Source organism: Ahaetulla prasina, chromosome 3, assembly GCF_028640845.1.
Source record: "Ahaetulla prasina isolate Xishuangbanna chromosome 3, ASM2864084v1, whole genome shotgun sequence".
NCBI lineage: Eukaryota > Metazoa > Chordata > Lepidosauria > Squamata > Colubridae > Ahaetulla > Ahaetulla prasina.
The window spans coordinates 36721331-36738857 of NC_080541.1; the positions used below are offsets into that span (position 1 = coordinate 36721331).

General features: G+C 41.1%; 1 protein-coding gene across 1 annotated transcript in view; it reads right to left on the bottom strand.

The window, feature by feature from the left end:
* The window catches only part of CNBD1 (cyclic nucleotide binding domain containing 1), a 134741-nt gene that overhangs the window by 7995 nt on the left and 109219 nt on the right, over positions 1 to 17527 (bottom strand). The window contains exon 10 of the mRNA XM_058175097.1: positions 16539 to 16671. Coding sequence (XP_058031080.1) covers positions 16539 to 16671 — 133 coding nt within the window. The remainder of the gene's footprint in view (positions 1 to 16538; positions 16672 to 17527) is intronic.

A 17527-nucleotide genomic window follows, 5' to 3' on the forward strand; every position in this document is an offset into this window, starting at 1 on the left:
AAAACATGGACACTGTGCTGCAAAAACTAAGAGAATATTACTTCTTAAACAAAAAGGCAATGACATATTTAGACCACATAATAATATGGATATTGATATATATATCCATATATAACAGATGTCAGTATAAAGTTTTTTCCTTCAAAGATAATGTACTGTGTGGTTGTGAAATCTGGACCACTGGGAGAGGGGAATAGATGCATCCAAATTATGCATTTGGAAATGATTTCTAGAGTATTGTAGACTTCAAGAAGAATCAATCAACCAATACTGAACTAAATATAGATTGACTGCTTCCTTAAGGGAATGATTAGCAAACAGAAACTTGGGACATATGATGTCTTCAGGTGATGGACAAAATAAACAACTATGTTTGGCAGGGTTTAAAAAATAGGAGAAAATAACTTGGAAGAGTTCTCCTTGGAAAAGCTACTGATTATTATAGAGATACAAAGTTGTCCATACCTATCAAATGTAATGCAACATTTAAATGACTAAATCCTGTTTATTTATTTGTTTGTTTGTTTCAGCATAGTGATATTGAACTGATTACTTAATAGTAAAATCTCCATTGTATTGTTACTTAATATACACATAAACATTTAACAATAATTAAAATATCTTTTTTTTTTACTTTTTTTGGCAAGAAATTGAATCCTGAAAGAATTTTTAAAAAAGAAACTCAAAGGCAACAAAAGTATAATATGTCAGTGATGCAACCAATGTGTTTTTCATATAATATAATACAATGCAAATTTGGAGAAGTAGCCAAATTAGCTTCACAGGACTGAATGTTTCCTGTAAGTATAAGAACAGAAGGAAGAGGCCTCACTGGGGAAGTATTGGAAGAACCATTGTGATTTGCAAACCATAATTTATGCCTTAACGTTTCATTGAAGTCAGCCAGGCAATTATGGTTTACTTAATAAACTCTGGGTGACTCATACCATGTCATACCATGTCACTGTAGATTTGGGGCACTGCTTATATTGACTTGAAGACAGTATAGCCTTTATAAAGTGAAATGAAGTCTTCATTACAAAACGATTTACAATGTAGTAATGAGTATTTAACAAATTAGGGCTTATTTCACAGCAAGCAGACTCCACAGGAAATATAGGACAGATCATCCTGGAGAAGGTCAATCTATGTACAGTAAGACTTAACCCCATCTTGATGGTGCAAAATCCGTAAATTAAAATTTCAGGTGGAGAAGGAATCTGTATTTTCTCCAGAAATGCCCTCTACAATTGCAGTCCAATTCTGGGAAAAGACTATTTTTAAGTAGTTGCAGACAGGTGTTGCCGAACTAACATCAAATGTGGCTGTATGCTTGGTAAAGTAATTTCTAAATGTAACTATCACATCTTTACAATTTGTAGTGACTGTATAAAGGGAACAAAGAATATTATTTATAGGTTTTTAGTCCTTTATTACTACATCAGTCTTTGTAACCCTGCCACAAATCTTGGTTTTAGGTCCTGGTTTCAGCTATCCCAAATCACAGGTCCTTCAGATTTGGAGGACACAGACATCCATAAAGTCTTTTAAAAGAGCCAGCATGCAACATGGGGAGATATGGAGAAAGTTCATATGCCTTTATTAACCAAGCTTTATAATTCAAGGCATTATGCAAGCACAGCTCATATCTCTTTGTTCAGCTCCTCTATCAAGGTTGCTTTCAGATAAAATTAACTCAGTGCCAATGGAGGTAGCTGCATATAAAGCAAGGTACATTCCAGATATTTGGAAGACAGGTTTTTCTTCTCCAGCCAAAACTCAGTCATAAGTCTTCTATCTATCTATCTATCTATCTATCTATCTATCTATCTATCTATCTATCTATCTATTTGAACAAAGGACTGCCTGCTGGAAAATTTAGTGATGAATTTTGTTGGCATGCTGAATGTTGCCACTTCTGTAAAGATCTATGTTTAAACCAAAACATGGATGGAGATTGAGAAGCATTGATTGCATTTAGAGTCATGTCTATCTAAAAAAAATATTTCAGTAGAAGAATATCTGTAGCTCATCAAAAACCTGTGGGGTTTTTGGTGCTCTCTAAGCTTGGGTTTTTTTTGTATTTTTTGCAGATGTTTCATTACCAAATTAAGTAACATCATCACTGTGAGTTCATCAGCAAATATGCAGTGATTATGTTACCAAGTTTAGTATCAAAATGCCTGCAAGCAAGCAAGCAAGCTTAAAAAATATATTTTCAACAATGGCAGCAGTATGACAATTTGCTGGTTGCTGGCAAATTAGCAGTTTACTAGTTCCATCTACTGTGCAAGTGAGATGAAATAATTGCCAGAAAATACTTCTTAATAGGTTTCCTCATATTTCACTTCATTTTTTCCCTGTGGTTTGTATCTAAAATATTCTTTTACTATATATTGTGTCCAACAGATATATGATCATTCAGATTGGAACTATCCACCAATTTTAGATACTGTGTATGCTTGAATCCTCTATTTTTTCTATACCTTGAGAAGTTTTAGCAATACCAAATTATATTTGGAAAAATTGGTTTGTAATGTATTTGCCTTCAAAAGCGCTGGACCAGGACATGGGATTTTGTGAATCACTTAATTTTACTTAAGTGATGACTAAGCTTTCTACTGACCCTGTGCACAAGAATGAGTTTCAGTACCTTCAAATCACAGATTCATACATATATATGAGAAGCATCAAAGAAGTCAACAGGTAGATGAATACCCTTCCTGAATAATAAAGAAAAAGGGATAGGATTTGCATTTCATAGAATTAAGAATTCCAGCTGCTTCAAAGTGGAGAATTCATGGTTATTATAGCTTATCGTGAAAATATGAGACAGGAGTAAAATTGTTTAAATGGCTTTTTACATATAAAAGCCAACAGGGAGCAAATATGAGAGTTATAACATTTAGCTATCAACTGAGGGAATATGTAATCAGTCCGCATGCCTGAACATATCAAGGGTAATATCCTTGCCACCAAGATTCACTTTCTTTTTAATATATCAATATAAAAGGATTTTAGTTGTAGCAAAAAAAGCGGGGGAGAGTAGTTTGGCTGCATTTAAATTTAGTGTTTCACCTTCAAAGTATATACTTTGAAAATTGTATATTATAAAGCTCCTGTGATGAAAACACAACTAATATAGTTATGGCTAAGAACCAGGGGAGTGTTCCTACTATAGCCTTCTCCCAGTGTCATGGTGTGCTGGGGACATAGATGATGATGATGATGATGATGATGATGATGATGATGATGATGATGGGTGATCTCTGTTGATGTCTTTGACTATAAGAAGCTCCAGATGACCTAAGTTATTTGGTGGCCATTAAGAGGCATCTTGATCAAAACTGATTTTGGCTATTGGCCTTCAATAAGCTCACGGGAGCTCAGTCAGAAATAATACAAGGGTGCCTTTGTGATTATCAGATTATTAATGTAGCTCTGGGGTATTTGTAAAATAGGAATTTTGATAATGTAGAAGATTCTCACAGGGACTGGCCTCACAAGTCATGTGTTCATTTATTTATTTACTAACCAAATTATGTTGCCACCTATTTTTGGAGGGTGAACAACAATCAGATAAAGACAACAAATAAAAACAAAAATATAAAATGTATAATCCATATTAAGCTAGAAATGCAACCTCTAGGCAATAGAGGATAAAAAAGGCCATCTCATCAGTGCAGTCTCTGTTTGCCTGAGAGGTCCAGGGAGCCTGAGAACATAGGCAGGTTTCTATGGTTTTTTAATTAACAAAAAGTATGGAGCCAATCTAATTTTGGGAGGAAAAATATTCCATAAAGCAGGCACCATGGCAGGAAAGATATATCTCATAGGACCCACCAAATGAAAGTCCCTAATTGTTAGTACCTGCAATCAGGGGTGGGCTTCAAAAATTTTAGCAAGGGGTTCTCTGCCCAGTTGCTGGATGGGCATGGCCATGGCAGGGGGAGTGTTTTTGCCCTCCCTGGGCTCCGAAGGCTTTCCTCAAGCCTCCTGGAGGGTGAAAACAGCCTCACCAGGCTTCCATTAGGCCTGTTTTTCACCCTCCTGAGCCTCCGTTTGCGCCCTGCTCTTACCTGCATCCAAAACAGGCCACGTGGGGACCTCCTGAGAGGAGTGGAGTGGGCAGGGCGCGGCCAGCCAAGAATGGGATTTGGGGTTCTCTGAACTGCACAGAATCTTAGCTAGAGGTTCTCCCAAACCCCTGCGAACCCCCAGTAGCCCACCCTGCCTGCAATATACCTACTCTGCAAAATCTCATGTTATTATCTGCTTTGTCAAAATTTCTTAAATCTTAGCTTCAGTTATATGGCTTCACACAACCTGACTGACTGACTTGACTGACTGATTATGTGCCATCATTGTCAACTCTTAGAAAGCATAAATTATTTGCATGACAATCTGTTCCCATTACATTATCCCTTACATGATAATGAAAAGACTGAAGATTTTCATAGTGAAAAACGGGGAAGAGGGGAACCAAGTACCATGTTTAATTGTGTAGCAAAAGAACATACAATGCACAAAAATGCATCAATGAGCAGTAAGTTTTTAAAAATCTACAGCAGTTTGCAGATATTCAGAGCTAAGTTTTTACAATTTAGACTTGATGAGTCAGATATTCAACAATCAGTTTAATCAATTACATTTTTCAGAAGCTTGTATTGGTGTTATTAGAATTGTCTTTATAGACATCTTAAAATTTTAATGAATTCCTCACTAGTTTTTTATTTTAATACAATTTAACATCCAGTCCCCTGTATATGCCACGTTATTGTGAATAGTATTCTTTTAAGGTGGTTAATAGTCAATAAATAAAACAAATAAAAATCACTGAGCCTTGTCTTAATGAAAACATTATATTTTGAGGAGAGCCACATGAAAACTATTTCCAAAGAAAATTATTCATTTTCTTTATGAAATATATTGCAGATATTGTTTCTGTGTTTTTGTATCACTATATATTCTGTTCACTATGTGTAGAAAATTATATACTGCAATCATTAATGAAACACAATGGCATTCTAGAATATTTTTTAAAAAAGTCATGAATGAAAAGAAAATCCATAGCAATAGAAAGAAGACAAGTATTGATATTTACAAAAATAATCGTTAATATTTCTAACCAAAACATCGTACTACATTCTAAGATACCATAATCTACTGAAATGAAATGCAATCCTCACTCTATCCCCCACTCCCAACACACAAAAGTAACTCAGTAGAGAATTTTGAGAACTTTTCAAAATAATTCATGGTAACAACAGTGATCAGCGTGTGGTATTTGCCTCCATTTTAAATAAGCTGCCTGATTTGGGGGGGGGGGGAGAGGGGGACAGACGACTTACATGACTATTTATTTTGCAAGAATAAAATTAGTACAGCAAATCAAGCCACTGTGATTTAATGATTTGAGATGCTATATCAGTCATTGTGGGACTTGGGTTTTCTTCCTAATTTCCTAATTTCATACCAGCTTGTCCTGGCAAAAGTTATCACCATCAAAACCCTATATGACTAGAGGCTTTATTTTCCAAGGGCCCACTATTTTCTGCATTAATTGCTTATATAATTGCCATCTCATCGTGTCAATCTTATTTATTTATTATTTATTTATTGATTTGATTTTTATACCGCCCTTCTCCCGAAGGACTCAGGGTGGTGTACAGGCAAGATAAAACATAAAATGTACAAATTAAAATACAATTTAAAAAACTTATTTTAAAATTAGCCTGAAAAAATTAAAATATGCCATGAACTAAAAACCCCATTTAAAATTAATAAAATTTACAAAATTTAAAAATTAAAATTCAATTCAAGCCAGCCCCGCGCGAATAAAAAGGTGTGTCTTCAGTTCGCGAGGGAATGTCCGAAGGTTAGGTATTTGGCGTAAGCTCGGGGGAAGCTCGTTCCAGAGTGTGGGAGGTCCCACAGAGAAGGCCCTTCCCCTGGGGGCCGCCAGCCGGCATTGTTTGGCGGATGGCACCCTGAGAAGTCCCTCTCTGTGAGAGCGTACGGGTCGGTGGGAGGCATGTGGTAACAGCAGGCGGTCCCGTAAGTACCCAGGCCCTAAGCCATGGAGCGCTTTAAAGGTCGTAACCAACACCTTAAAGTGCACTCGAAAGGCCACAGGTAGCCAGTGCAGTCTGCGCAGGAGCGGTGTTACGTGGGAGCTACGTGTAGCTCCCTCTATCACCCGCGCAGCTGCATTCTGGACTAACTGAAGCCTCCGAGTGCACTTCAAGGGGAGCCCCATGTAGAGAGCATTACAATAATCCAAGCGAGAGGTAACGAGCGCATGAGTGACCATGCACAAGGCATCCCGATCAAGGAAGGGGCGCAACTGCCGAACCAGGCGAACCTGGTGGAAGGCCCTCCTGGAGACAGCCGTCAAATGATCTTCAAGTGACAGCCGATCATCCAGGAGGACACCTAAGTTGCGCACCCTATCCTTTGGGGTCAATAACTCGCCTCCAACAGCCAGCCGCGGCTGCAGCTGGCTGAATCGGGATGCCGGCATCCACAGCCACTCCGTCTTGGAGGGATTAAGCTTGAGCCTGTTGCTCCCCATCCAGACCCGTACGGCTTCCAAACACCAGGACAGCACTTCAACAACTTCATTGGGGTGGCCCGGGGTGGAAAAGTACAGCTGGGTGTCATCAGCGTACTGCTGGTAACTCACCCCGAAGCCACTGATGATCTCACCCAACGGCTTCATATAGATGTTGAACAGCAGAGGCGAGAGAATCAACCCCTGCGGGACCCCACAAGTGAGGCACCTCGCGGTCGACCTCTGCCCCCCTGTCAACACCGTCTGCGACCAGTCAGAGAGATAGGAGGAGAACCACCGATACACGGTGCCTCCCACTCCCAATCCCTCCAACAAGCAAGATACCATGGTCGATGGTATCAAAAGCCGCTGAGAGATCTAATAGGACCAGGGCAGAGGAATAACCCCTGTCCCTGGCCCTCCAGAGATCATCCATCAATGCGACCAAAGCTGTCTCCGTGCTGTATCCGGGTCGGAAGCCGGACTGGAACGGGTCTAGATAGACATCTTCATCCAGGTATTGGGGTAGCTGTCGCGCCACAGCACTCTCTACAACCTTCGCAACAAAGTGAAGGTTGGAGACTGGATGATAATTACCCAAAATAGCTGGGTCCAGGGAGGGCTTCTTAAGGAGGGGTCTCACCACTGCCTCTTTCAAGGCGGCAGGGAAAACCCCTTCCAACAAAGAAGCGTTGATAATCCTCTGGAGCCAGCCTCGTGTCACCTCCTGAGTGGCCAGTACCAGCCAGGAAGGGCACGGGTCCAGTAAACATGTCGTGGCGTGAAGCCTCCCCAACAACCTGTCCACGTCCTTGGAGCCACAGGGTCAAACTCATCCCAAACGGACTCAACAAGATGTGCCTCCTCTCCCTTGCTTGGATCATCCCAATTTCGGTCCAGACTGTCCCGGAGCTGAGCGATTTTATCGTATAGATAACCACTAAACTCCTCGGCTCGTCCCTGCAAAGGGTCATCCCGCACCTCCTGGTGAAGGAGGGAGCGGGTCACCCGAAACAGGGCGGCCGGGCGGTTATCTGCCAATGCAATGAGGGTGGAGGCATAAGAACGCCTCGCCTCCCTCATTGCCACTAGGTAGGTCCTAGAATAGGATCTAACTAGTGTCCGATCAGCCTCGGAGCGACTGGACTTCCAGATGCTCACTAGGCGTGTTCTCCGGCGTTTCATCTCCCTCAGCCTGTCGGAGAACCAAGGGGCCGGGCGAGATCTGCGCCAGGTCAGAGGCCGCAAAGGCGCGACACGGTCCAAGGCCCCAGTTCCTCAGTCGTGCCGTGGGCCAGATCCTCAGGGAATGGTCCAAGCTCTGTCAGGAACCTCTCAGGGTCCATCAGGCGCCTGGGACGGAACCAACGTGTAGGTTCCGTCTCCCTGCGATGGTGAGTCGCGGTTTGGAAGTCTAGGCGAAGGAGAAAATGATCGGACCATGACATTGGTTCTGTTACTAAATCGTCTAATACCAGATCATTTAACCACTGTCCAGAGATATAAATCAGATCCAGCGTGCCTCCCCCCATGTGCGTAGGGCCATCATTTACTCGAATCAGGTCCAAGGCCGTCATGGAAGCCTGGAACTCCCGAGCTGCCGTTGATAACAGACCAACTGATGGCAGGTTGAAATCCCCCATGACTATAAGTCTGGGGGTCTCAACCGCCACAGCGGCCAGTACCTCCAACAGCTCAGGCAGGGCTGTGGTCACGCAGCAAGGAGCCAGGTATGTGATCACCAAGCCCAACTGATTCCTATGGCCCCACCGCACATAGAGGGATTCACAGCCGACAATCTGAGGAACAGTGGCCTCCCTCGGCTCTAGATCTTCCTTAATAACAACCGCCACCCCCCCACCCCTACCTTGGGCCCTCGGCTGATGAAATGCTCGGAAACCTGGAGGACACATCTCAACAAGGGGAACCCCCCCCTCTGGGCCCAACCAGGTCTCCGTAATGCCTATGAGGTCCGCGGACTCCCCCTGAATAAGGTCGCAAATCAGGGGAGCCTTATTAACCACGGACCGGGCATTACATAACATCAGCTGAAGATCCAAGCTCTGAGGATCATGGCCGCCCGAGGAACGGGTAGGGACTGAGGGGCCGGAGCACGTGATCGCTTTCAGACATCGAACACGTGCTCCCAACTCTCGATACGGCCCCCCCCCCGCCATATCTGCCTCTCCCACTTACCGTACAGATCGAACAACCCTCTAGTCCTGGAACAACGCCCTCCCCCCCTGCCTTCGGACCAGATGGAGTGGTGTCGCGAACTAGCACAGGGGCTGGATCCCTCCCCGACAGGTTCTCTCCCCCACCCGTCTTGTCCCTCCCCACCCTTAAAAAACCCTTATTTAAAAATCTATTTAAAAATCCCCATAAATTCTTCTTAGCCGCATGCCACCTCTCTGGGTCCCAAGACCCTTCATTGAGGTAAGCCCTCGATAACTTGGAGGGCCATTCCTGCGAGGCGGGGGAACCTCGCAGTCGAAGGAGGTCAATAGGCGAATATCTCATGGAAACAAAATAAGTGGCAGAAAAGGGTTCGTCCCTAACCGGCATAGATATTACAATCATTTCAGATGACCCGATCAAGACCCGCAATAAGATGTTAAAAAATCTGGGCAAGTTCACTCTCCCGTAGGACGATAATAAAAGTCCCTGGGCAAGATGCCACATCACGAGTCTTGAGTCCTAAACCGTTCGCACCGTCTGCTTTACCCCTGTCCGTATTAAATACAGTCCATCGAAAGAAGGGGAAGGGAACGGTCCGCACCGCTGATGTTACTAGTGCCGCCGCCGCCATGACTGCCAAAGCTGTTGATGGAGAACAGCTGATGAAAATCGCGGCCAAAAGTCAAGCCACCAAGGTGCCGCTGATGAAAGGCGCGGCCAAAGGCAACGCGGCTGAGGATAAACGCGACCGAAAAGCAAGGCCCCAACATGTCCGATGGAAATTGTGGCCGATAATAGGGCCACTGACGTACCTCTGCTGAAATTCGCTGAAGTTCGCAAAATCGCGGCCGAAAACCGGCTGGGGGGATCGGCGGATGGAAAATCCGGAAACAGCTGAAATCACCCACCACAATGCCGCTGATGGTAACAGCAGCTGGGCATCAGGCCAGGCATCAGGCCGGGCATCAGGCCGCACCAGGCCGGAACGCCGGGATTCCGAAACGCCCCCCCATCGCCCCAACATGGCCGCCGCCATCCGCTGCCGCCATCCGCTGGAGTCAGCCCACCACAATGCTGCTGATGGTAACCGCAGCTGGGCATCAGGCCGGGCATCAAGCTGGGCATCAGGCCGCACCAGGCCGGAACGCCGGAACACCCCCCCCATCCAATCTTCCTAGGTAAACTAGAAGAAACACAATTAGATAAGCTAATTCTACTTTATTATTAAGGCTACATTAATGGAATTGTACAAGTCTGTAGGTACAAATCTCCCACCATTAATTTTAACTTCCTGATCCATTACAGTGGTCCTTTTTATATTTCTTTTTCTTACTGTTAAGCTACTGGAGGCTTCCCCTTCTCTTATCTGATTGTGCATTAGACAGCATCGTTTCCTATTGTCCTTCAATGTCCCATTTTCATTACATTACATAAAGGTAAAGGTAAATTTTCCAGTCACACATATATGCTAGTCATTCCCAACTCTAGGGGGTGGTGCTCATCTCCATTTCAAAGCCAAAGAGCCAGCGCTGCCTGAAGACATCTCCATGGTCATGTGGCTGGCATGACTAAACACCAAAGGTGCACAGAACACTGTTACTTTCCCACCAAAGGTGGTCCCTATTTTTCTACTTGCATTTTTTACATGCTTTCGAACTGCTAGGTTGGCAGAAGCAGGAACAAATAACAGGAGCTCACCCTGTTACGCGGTGCTAGGGATTCGAACTGCTGAACTGCCAACCTTTCAATCAACCAGCTCAGCGTCTTAGCCGCTGAGCCCCTGCGTCCCTTACATACATTACATACAGGGCTTTGAAATTAGGTTTTGTCAGTAGTGACCCCCACAGTTTAGAAATCCTATCCTATGGAGATTTGATCAGTTTCACTCCTCCTGGGCTTTAGGAAAGACTCACTTCTTTCATTGAACACAAGGAGGAGGGGGTGCTCCAATGGAAGTAGAATTGCAACCACAAAATTTTATCAATGATTTCATTTTTTAAAAAATGAATAAATTTTAAATTTCTTCTTGTTTTTCTTTTCTTTTTATTAATGTATTATTTTATTGGATGGAGAGAACCTAGCGACTTTGGTGATTGGATGGAGTACAAATAGGATGGGCGGATGATAAGAGTTTTAAAGATTCTCTTTTGATTATCACTTAGCACTATTCATCTTTTAGCCATGCAATAAATCATGCTGTATTAGTTACACTCTATATGACATGAGCTCCTTTAAGAATTAGATCCAAGCAGCTAACTTTCATTAGGCTAAACCTGATTCCTGGGAGATTGACAATAAAGCAGCTCTCCCAATTAAGCAGAGTGAAGTAAAGTCATATTTTACAGTTACACAGCACCTTTCATCCCAAAACATTTCTGCAAATTAAAGATACATAATAATCAATGCTTTTGTGGAAGTGTTTTCATACAAAAGCGAAAAAAGAGGGGATGGAGATTAAACCATAGCAATATGTCAGATATCCATTCTTAAATTTCACAAAATGGATTTGTAAATTTCTAAGTGAGACCATGAAATTTTGTGCTATGTGAACTTAGTAGAAAAAAATATTTAATAAGCTATTAGATTTTTTATTTTTTACCCAGAATGTCTAATATAAATACAAAATACCTGGGCTGAATATATTTCAAAACGTCATTGTTAGGCTAGTATTCATCTTTAGAATGCATCCTATGTACTAGAACAGGGATTTTGTTGTGCCTGCGGGCCCCGAACCTGGCCTCCTGGCAGAGAGTGATTTAGAGAGTGAGGGGGAAGAGCTGACAGGGCTTCCCTCTGCAGGACCTTCCTTTCTGTCTCTGCTCCAGGTTCCAGAGGCAGGCCAGTTGGAGGAGGAGGATCTAACATGGCCTCTTTCCCCTGACCTCTCCTTCTCCCTGGCAACGCCCCAAGACTCAGCTGAGGAGGATCAAACTTGGCTAGATGGAAGGCAGCGACGCCGAGGGAAACTTGCGCAGCAAAGGAAAGGGAGGGGCTGGCCCAGGGAGTGCTGAGTCACGGAGCCACAACCTACAAGGTATAAAAGTGGGTGGAGCTGCCATTGGGCTTCGTGATGGACAAAAACTGATTTTTGGAAACTTTGGCTGCTTTATTGCGAGACTAAGGAATTGGCTTCTGGATTTCTGTTTATTTCTGAACTCTGAGTTGCTCCAGCAACAGACCACAGTTGAACTGAAGAGATAGGAGGACTTGGCAGGCAATTGCAGGTTCGTTGCCAGAACTGATATGTGTAGTAGGAATAAATTGCTGGCAAATATAGTCAGCTCGCATGTCTTTTTGGTTGTGGTTGAGGGGGATAGAACAGGTTTTAAACTCAAGGCCTGTGGGCTGGATCTGTGGTCAGATCCAGCCCACAAGGCCATCCTGGAAAATGTAAGGAAACAGCCAGCTTCGGGCTGGTCTACCCACATCACTTTGGGCCGGTTTACCCAATGCAAAGAGGAAACATTGGCCTGGTCTACCTGCATCACTTTGGTTTAGTCTACCCAATGCAAAGAGGAAACAGGCCAGCAGTTTGAGTAGTGGCATCAAGCTGGCCATGCCCACACAGCTGACCATGCCCACAAAGTCAGCCATGCCCAGTGTGATGTCAAGCTGGCCACGCCCACCCAGTCGGCCATGCCCACCCAGCCCTCCAAGGTCAACCACAGCCCTGTTGTGGCCCTCAATAAAATTGAGTTTGACATCCCTGTTCTAGATTCTTTAAATCCATTTTTTCCAACATTGATTTCTCAAATATTCTTGGTCTACTGATTTCATAATCCCTGATATCTGTTATTGATAGTAATGATTCTTTATACCATGTTTGAAGGACCAAAAATAGGTTTATGTCATTTTTGTTGCATCAATTTTGGCTTTAGTATAAGCCAGAATTTACTGATATATTTGAATTGACATAACAATGATTTACCTACCTACCTACAGCTTCCAAAGCAGTCTGAAAACAAAGATTAAATAATATTTGCAGTTTTAGTTGTAAGAAAAAAGATTGCGGATTCAGAACTAATAGCAAGAGTTATTGAAAAATGGAATATAACTCTCAGTGGTCCATCTCATTGTCCCTGTCAAGTGCAGTTACATTGGTCTATGAGATATTAATTTCAATCTATAGTTCTAGTTGCTTTATTTAGTCTAACATTTCCTGCAAATCATTTAGGTTTTCAGCCAACAAAGCAGCATGAGCTGAAAAAATACTTAAACTCTAATGTTCAATTTCCAAGAACACCTTTAACTTCACCCAAAATTTATTTGAAAGCAGTTTATCAAGGGGATAGTATCAAGCATCCCAGTCTTATACCCTGTTCAGTATAGAACTATTCACTAAGCATACCATTTATTTTCACGGATGAATTATTTCCATCTTGTACCTCTCATCACACTGGCAAATCCATCGTTGTGCAGAACATTCCATAATTTAAGCCTATTCATTTATGTGATTGTCTCATTAACAAATGTACAATCAACTTTCTTTTTAATGTTCATATATGTTCTATGTAATTTGTAACAGAATAACAAAATCCAATTCATATTACCATGAAAGGTAATAGATTCCTACTGGAAAATTAGAAATAAGATTGACATGTGAAGATACATATGAACATATGAAGAACGGTTGCAGGGACTCGGTATAGCTAGTCTAGTGAAGAGAAGGACCACGGGAGACATGATAGCAGTGTTCCAATATCTGAGGGGCTGCCACAGAGAGAAGAGGGTCAAGCTATTTTCCAAAGCACCTGAAGGCCAGACAAGGAATAATGGATGGAAACTGATCAACGAGAGATTCAACCTGGAAACAAGGAGAAATTTTTTGACTGTGAGAACAATCAACCAATAGAACAGATTGCCTTCAGAAGTTGTGGGAGCTTTGTCACTGGAAGCTTTCAAGAACAGACTGGACAGGCATCTGTCTGAAATTGTATAGGGTTTCTACCGGTTCGCTCCCCTCTTGAGCAGGGGGTTGGACTAGATGACCCTTCCAACTCTGTTATTCTATTCTATTCTATTCTATTCTATTCTATTCTATTCTATTCTATTCTATTCTATTCTATTCCATTATTTCCAGATAAAGGCCAGATGTGATTAAACCAACTATATGTGCTAATCCTTTTCCAGATTCAAAAGAAATGTTGCTTTCCTCCTTGAATGTTGTACAAAAAACTTTTGAGAGATCAATGCATAAACATGCAGTAAGAATATAGAAGTCTCTCATTAAAACTGAGAGAAAGGAGCAGTAGTGGGTTTCACTTATCTTCGCTATCCGTTCAGAACTGTGAGCATGCATGCTTCGCTCATGCGTGGTGCTTCTGTGCATGCGCAGAGCGTCTGTGATGATGTCTGGGTGGGTGGGCGGAGCCTCCCACCACCATCGCTACTGATTCGCCCAAATTGGAGAGAACCGGTAGAAACCCACCACTGGAAAGGACTCTAATAACAAGTATCTGTGTTCTGGAAATATACTTTGAAAACTAACTTAAATGTTTTTTTTTTGAGCAAATATCTATTATTTGATTAGCAATGGAATTGCTGGATGGGAAGAATTACATTCAGAAAGGCAAATGGAGCGATATAATCTCAACAGTACAGAAAAATAAAATTTAATGATACAATCTTTACTTTTATTGTTTAGTACTTTTGAAACTCAATTTCCCTTGGCATTGAGGCCTTCAGTCTTTCTGGGGTTGTTGGGGGTTTTTTTGCTCACTTCTTTGGGCTATAGAGATTCAGTCTCAGGTGCAAGAAAGCCTGTTTTAACAAGGATGTCATCTGAGCCTTTTTTTTTCCCAGAACAAGTCTTCAGAGGACCAAAATATGGTACATGTAGTCCTCAAATTACAACAGTTTGTTTAGTGACTCTTCGACGTTACAACAGCACTGAAAAAAGTGACAAGATCATTTTTCACACCTATGACCATTGCAGCATCCCCATGGTCATGTGATCAAAATTCAGTGCTTGGCAACTGACTCATATTTACGACACCTGCAGTGTCCCAGGTCACGTGATGATCACCTTTTGTTGCCTTCTGACAAGCAAAGTCAATAGGGAAACCAAATTCACTTAACAACCATATTACTGACATAACAACTGCAGGGATTCATTTCACAACTCTGACAAGAAATGGTATAAAATGGAATAAATCTCAGTTAATACCTGTCTCAATTATCAACATAAATTTTGGGCTCAATTGCGGTCATAAGTCGAGGACTACTTGCATTCTGCTGCTTCAGACTAGTTTTATTTTAGTGAGAGATTTCCACATTCTTACTGCATGTTTATACATTGGTCTGTCAAAAGTTTTTGCATGATGTTCAAGGAGGAATGCAACATTTCGGTATTCAGTAATGTGAGATTAGAAGATCCATTTTATTTGATATAACTATTTAATAATTTTATTAAATAATTCAATAACATTTAATATTAAGTGTATATGCTGGGAAGCATACAACAACATACAAACATAATATATAACACAGAAAATTTAAAAATTCAGCATTGAGAATTAAAACATTAAAAATTTACAAAGAACCAGAAAAAAGGATGTCATTGTAAAATACTATGAAATTCATCAGACATTAATTTCTAATACTTAGAAATACTAGAAATATTTAGAACAAGGACTTGCTTATCCTTAACAAATCTGTGTTCCAAAGTTAATGGAAACAACTGAAAATTACGATTTTAATAAGATCAGCCAAAAGAGTAATTATATAAATTATTTGAACAACAAAAGTATGGAATTTAGCATTAAAAAAAATCCCTTTTATCAGCTAACACTGTTAAGTATTGGGAAACACTCTGAGATAGATAATCAAGCTGCACAACAGTCATGGCAACAACAAAAAAAGGATTATAAGCATTTTAAAATAATTAATTAAAGATATTTTTCACTTTTATCTTTCCTTCTAGATTACAGAGTGGATACTTAGAATCTTTGTTCAGTCATATGAAAATGCCATATTTTATTTCTGCATACATATACAAATACAGAGAGAGATTGCTAAAGCTACAGATGATGCCAAAAGAAAATTACTATTAAAAGGACAATTTTTATCTAATTCCTTCCATTTCCCCATAATCAATTCAAGAAAGCATAAAAGAGTGTTATTTCACTCCACATTTTTCATTCCCAACTCATTATTGATTGCATGTGAAAAATTACATAATCAATTTATTTTTTCAAGTAATTTATAACAATCACAAGGAACAAGAATTAGATTCTGGATTACAAATTTGTAGCAAACCAACAGTTATAGAGATGTACAGTTGTTTAAATATGACCTGGGACGGGCTTATTTGTCCAGTTTTCTACATTTTGGAGTTTATCCCAAAGGTGCTTTATCAAGAAGAAACTGGACTTTCTGGTTTTCATTGAAGACATTTCGCTTCTCATCCAAGAAGCTTCTTCAACTCTGTAAGAGCTGAAGAAGCTTTTTGGATGAGAAGTGAAACATCTTCAAAGAAAAACCAGAAAGTCCAGTTGCCTCTTGAACAAGCACCTTTGGGACAACCATAACCTGGATGACTAAGAATCTCCATAGAGATTCTGGAAATTAATAAATCCCAGAGGTGTCGTTGGGAGAAATGTTAGATTCATGGAGAATTGAATACATTAATCTGAAATGAAATTAAATTTAGTTTTTTGCATGACCTCTTCCATATAATGGAAGTGTATCCCATCCACTTTTTTAAGGTACAGCGCCTTGTACCTTATTTTAAAGGTTTCTTGTTTAGATGATGATTTTCATATGGATATCAATATGGATGCTGATATGCATATTACATTATACTCACCATAGTCTGTTGGAAACTTCCTCCATTTTAATTGAGCAGTTAACTTAAATATAAATATCATCGGCCAGTTTTGATAAAATGGAGATCCACGGATTACTTGTTCCTTGGCCTGCTGTTCATGTTTTGCTATATCCTGAAATAAAGTTTCAGTTTTAGATAGCAGTAAAAGCAGTAAGCCCACTTGCAATGTATGGCTGTGAAAGTTGGACCATAAGAAAGGCTGAGCGCCGAAGAATTGAGGTCTTTGAACTATGGTGCTGGAGAAGACTCCTGTGAGTCCCTTGGACTGCAAGGCGAACAAACAAGTCAGTCCTAGAGGAGATCAACCCTGACTGCTCTTTAGAAGGCCAGATCCTGAAGATGAAACTCAAATACTTTGGCCACCTAATGAGAAGGAAGTTCTCACTGGAGAAGAACCTAATGCTGGGAAAGATTGAGGGCAAAATAAGAAGGGGACAGCAGACAATGAGGTGGCTGGATGGAATCACTGAAGCAGTATAGCTTAAATGGACTCTAGAGGATGGTAGAGGATAGGAAGGCCTGGAAGAACATTGTCCATGGGGTCGCGATGGGTTGGACACGACTAATAACAGCAACAAAAGCAGTAATATCGTAAGAAAAAGAGAACAGATGTGAAAAACAGACAGGACGGATTCCTAGAAGGAATCAAGTATGGGATTCACATTTAATAAGAATTCTATGAGCATAATTTTTATGACAATTTAATATTTTTATGAAATAATTTCATTCTAATCAATATATTAATATATATTGATTAGAATGAAATTATTTAGATTGAATTAGAAAAGTAGCTGTGTGACACCGTATTTAGATATGTCCATAGATTATTGGACAACATAAGCCAGTCTCTTCCATGATTGATTGAAACATATAGACAGGTAGAATCCTGCCTTCCTTCAAATGCATTAGATTACAAGTCTCAAAATCCCCATCAAACTACTTAGGAATTCTGGAAGTTGAAGTTCACA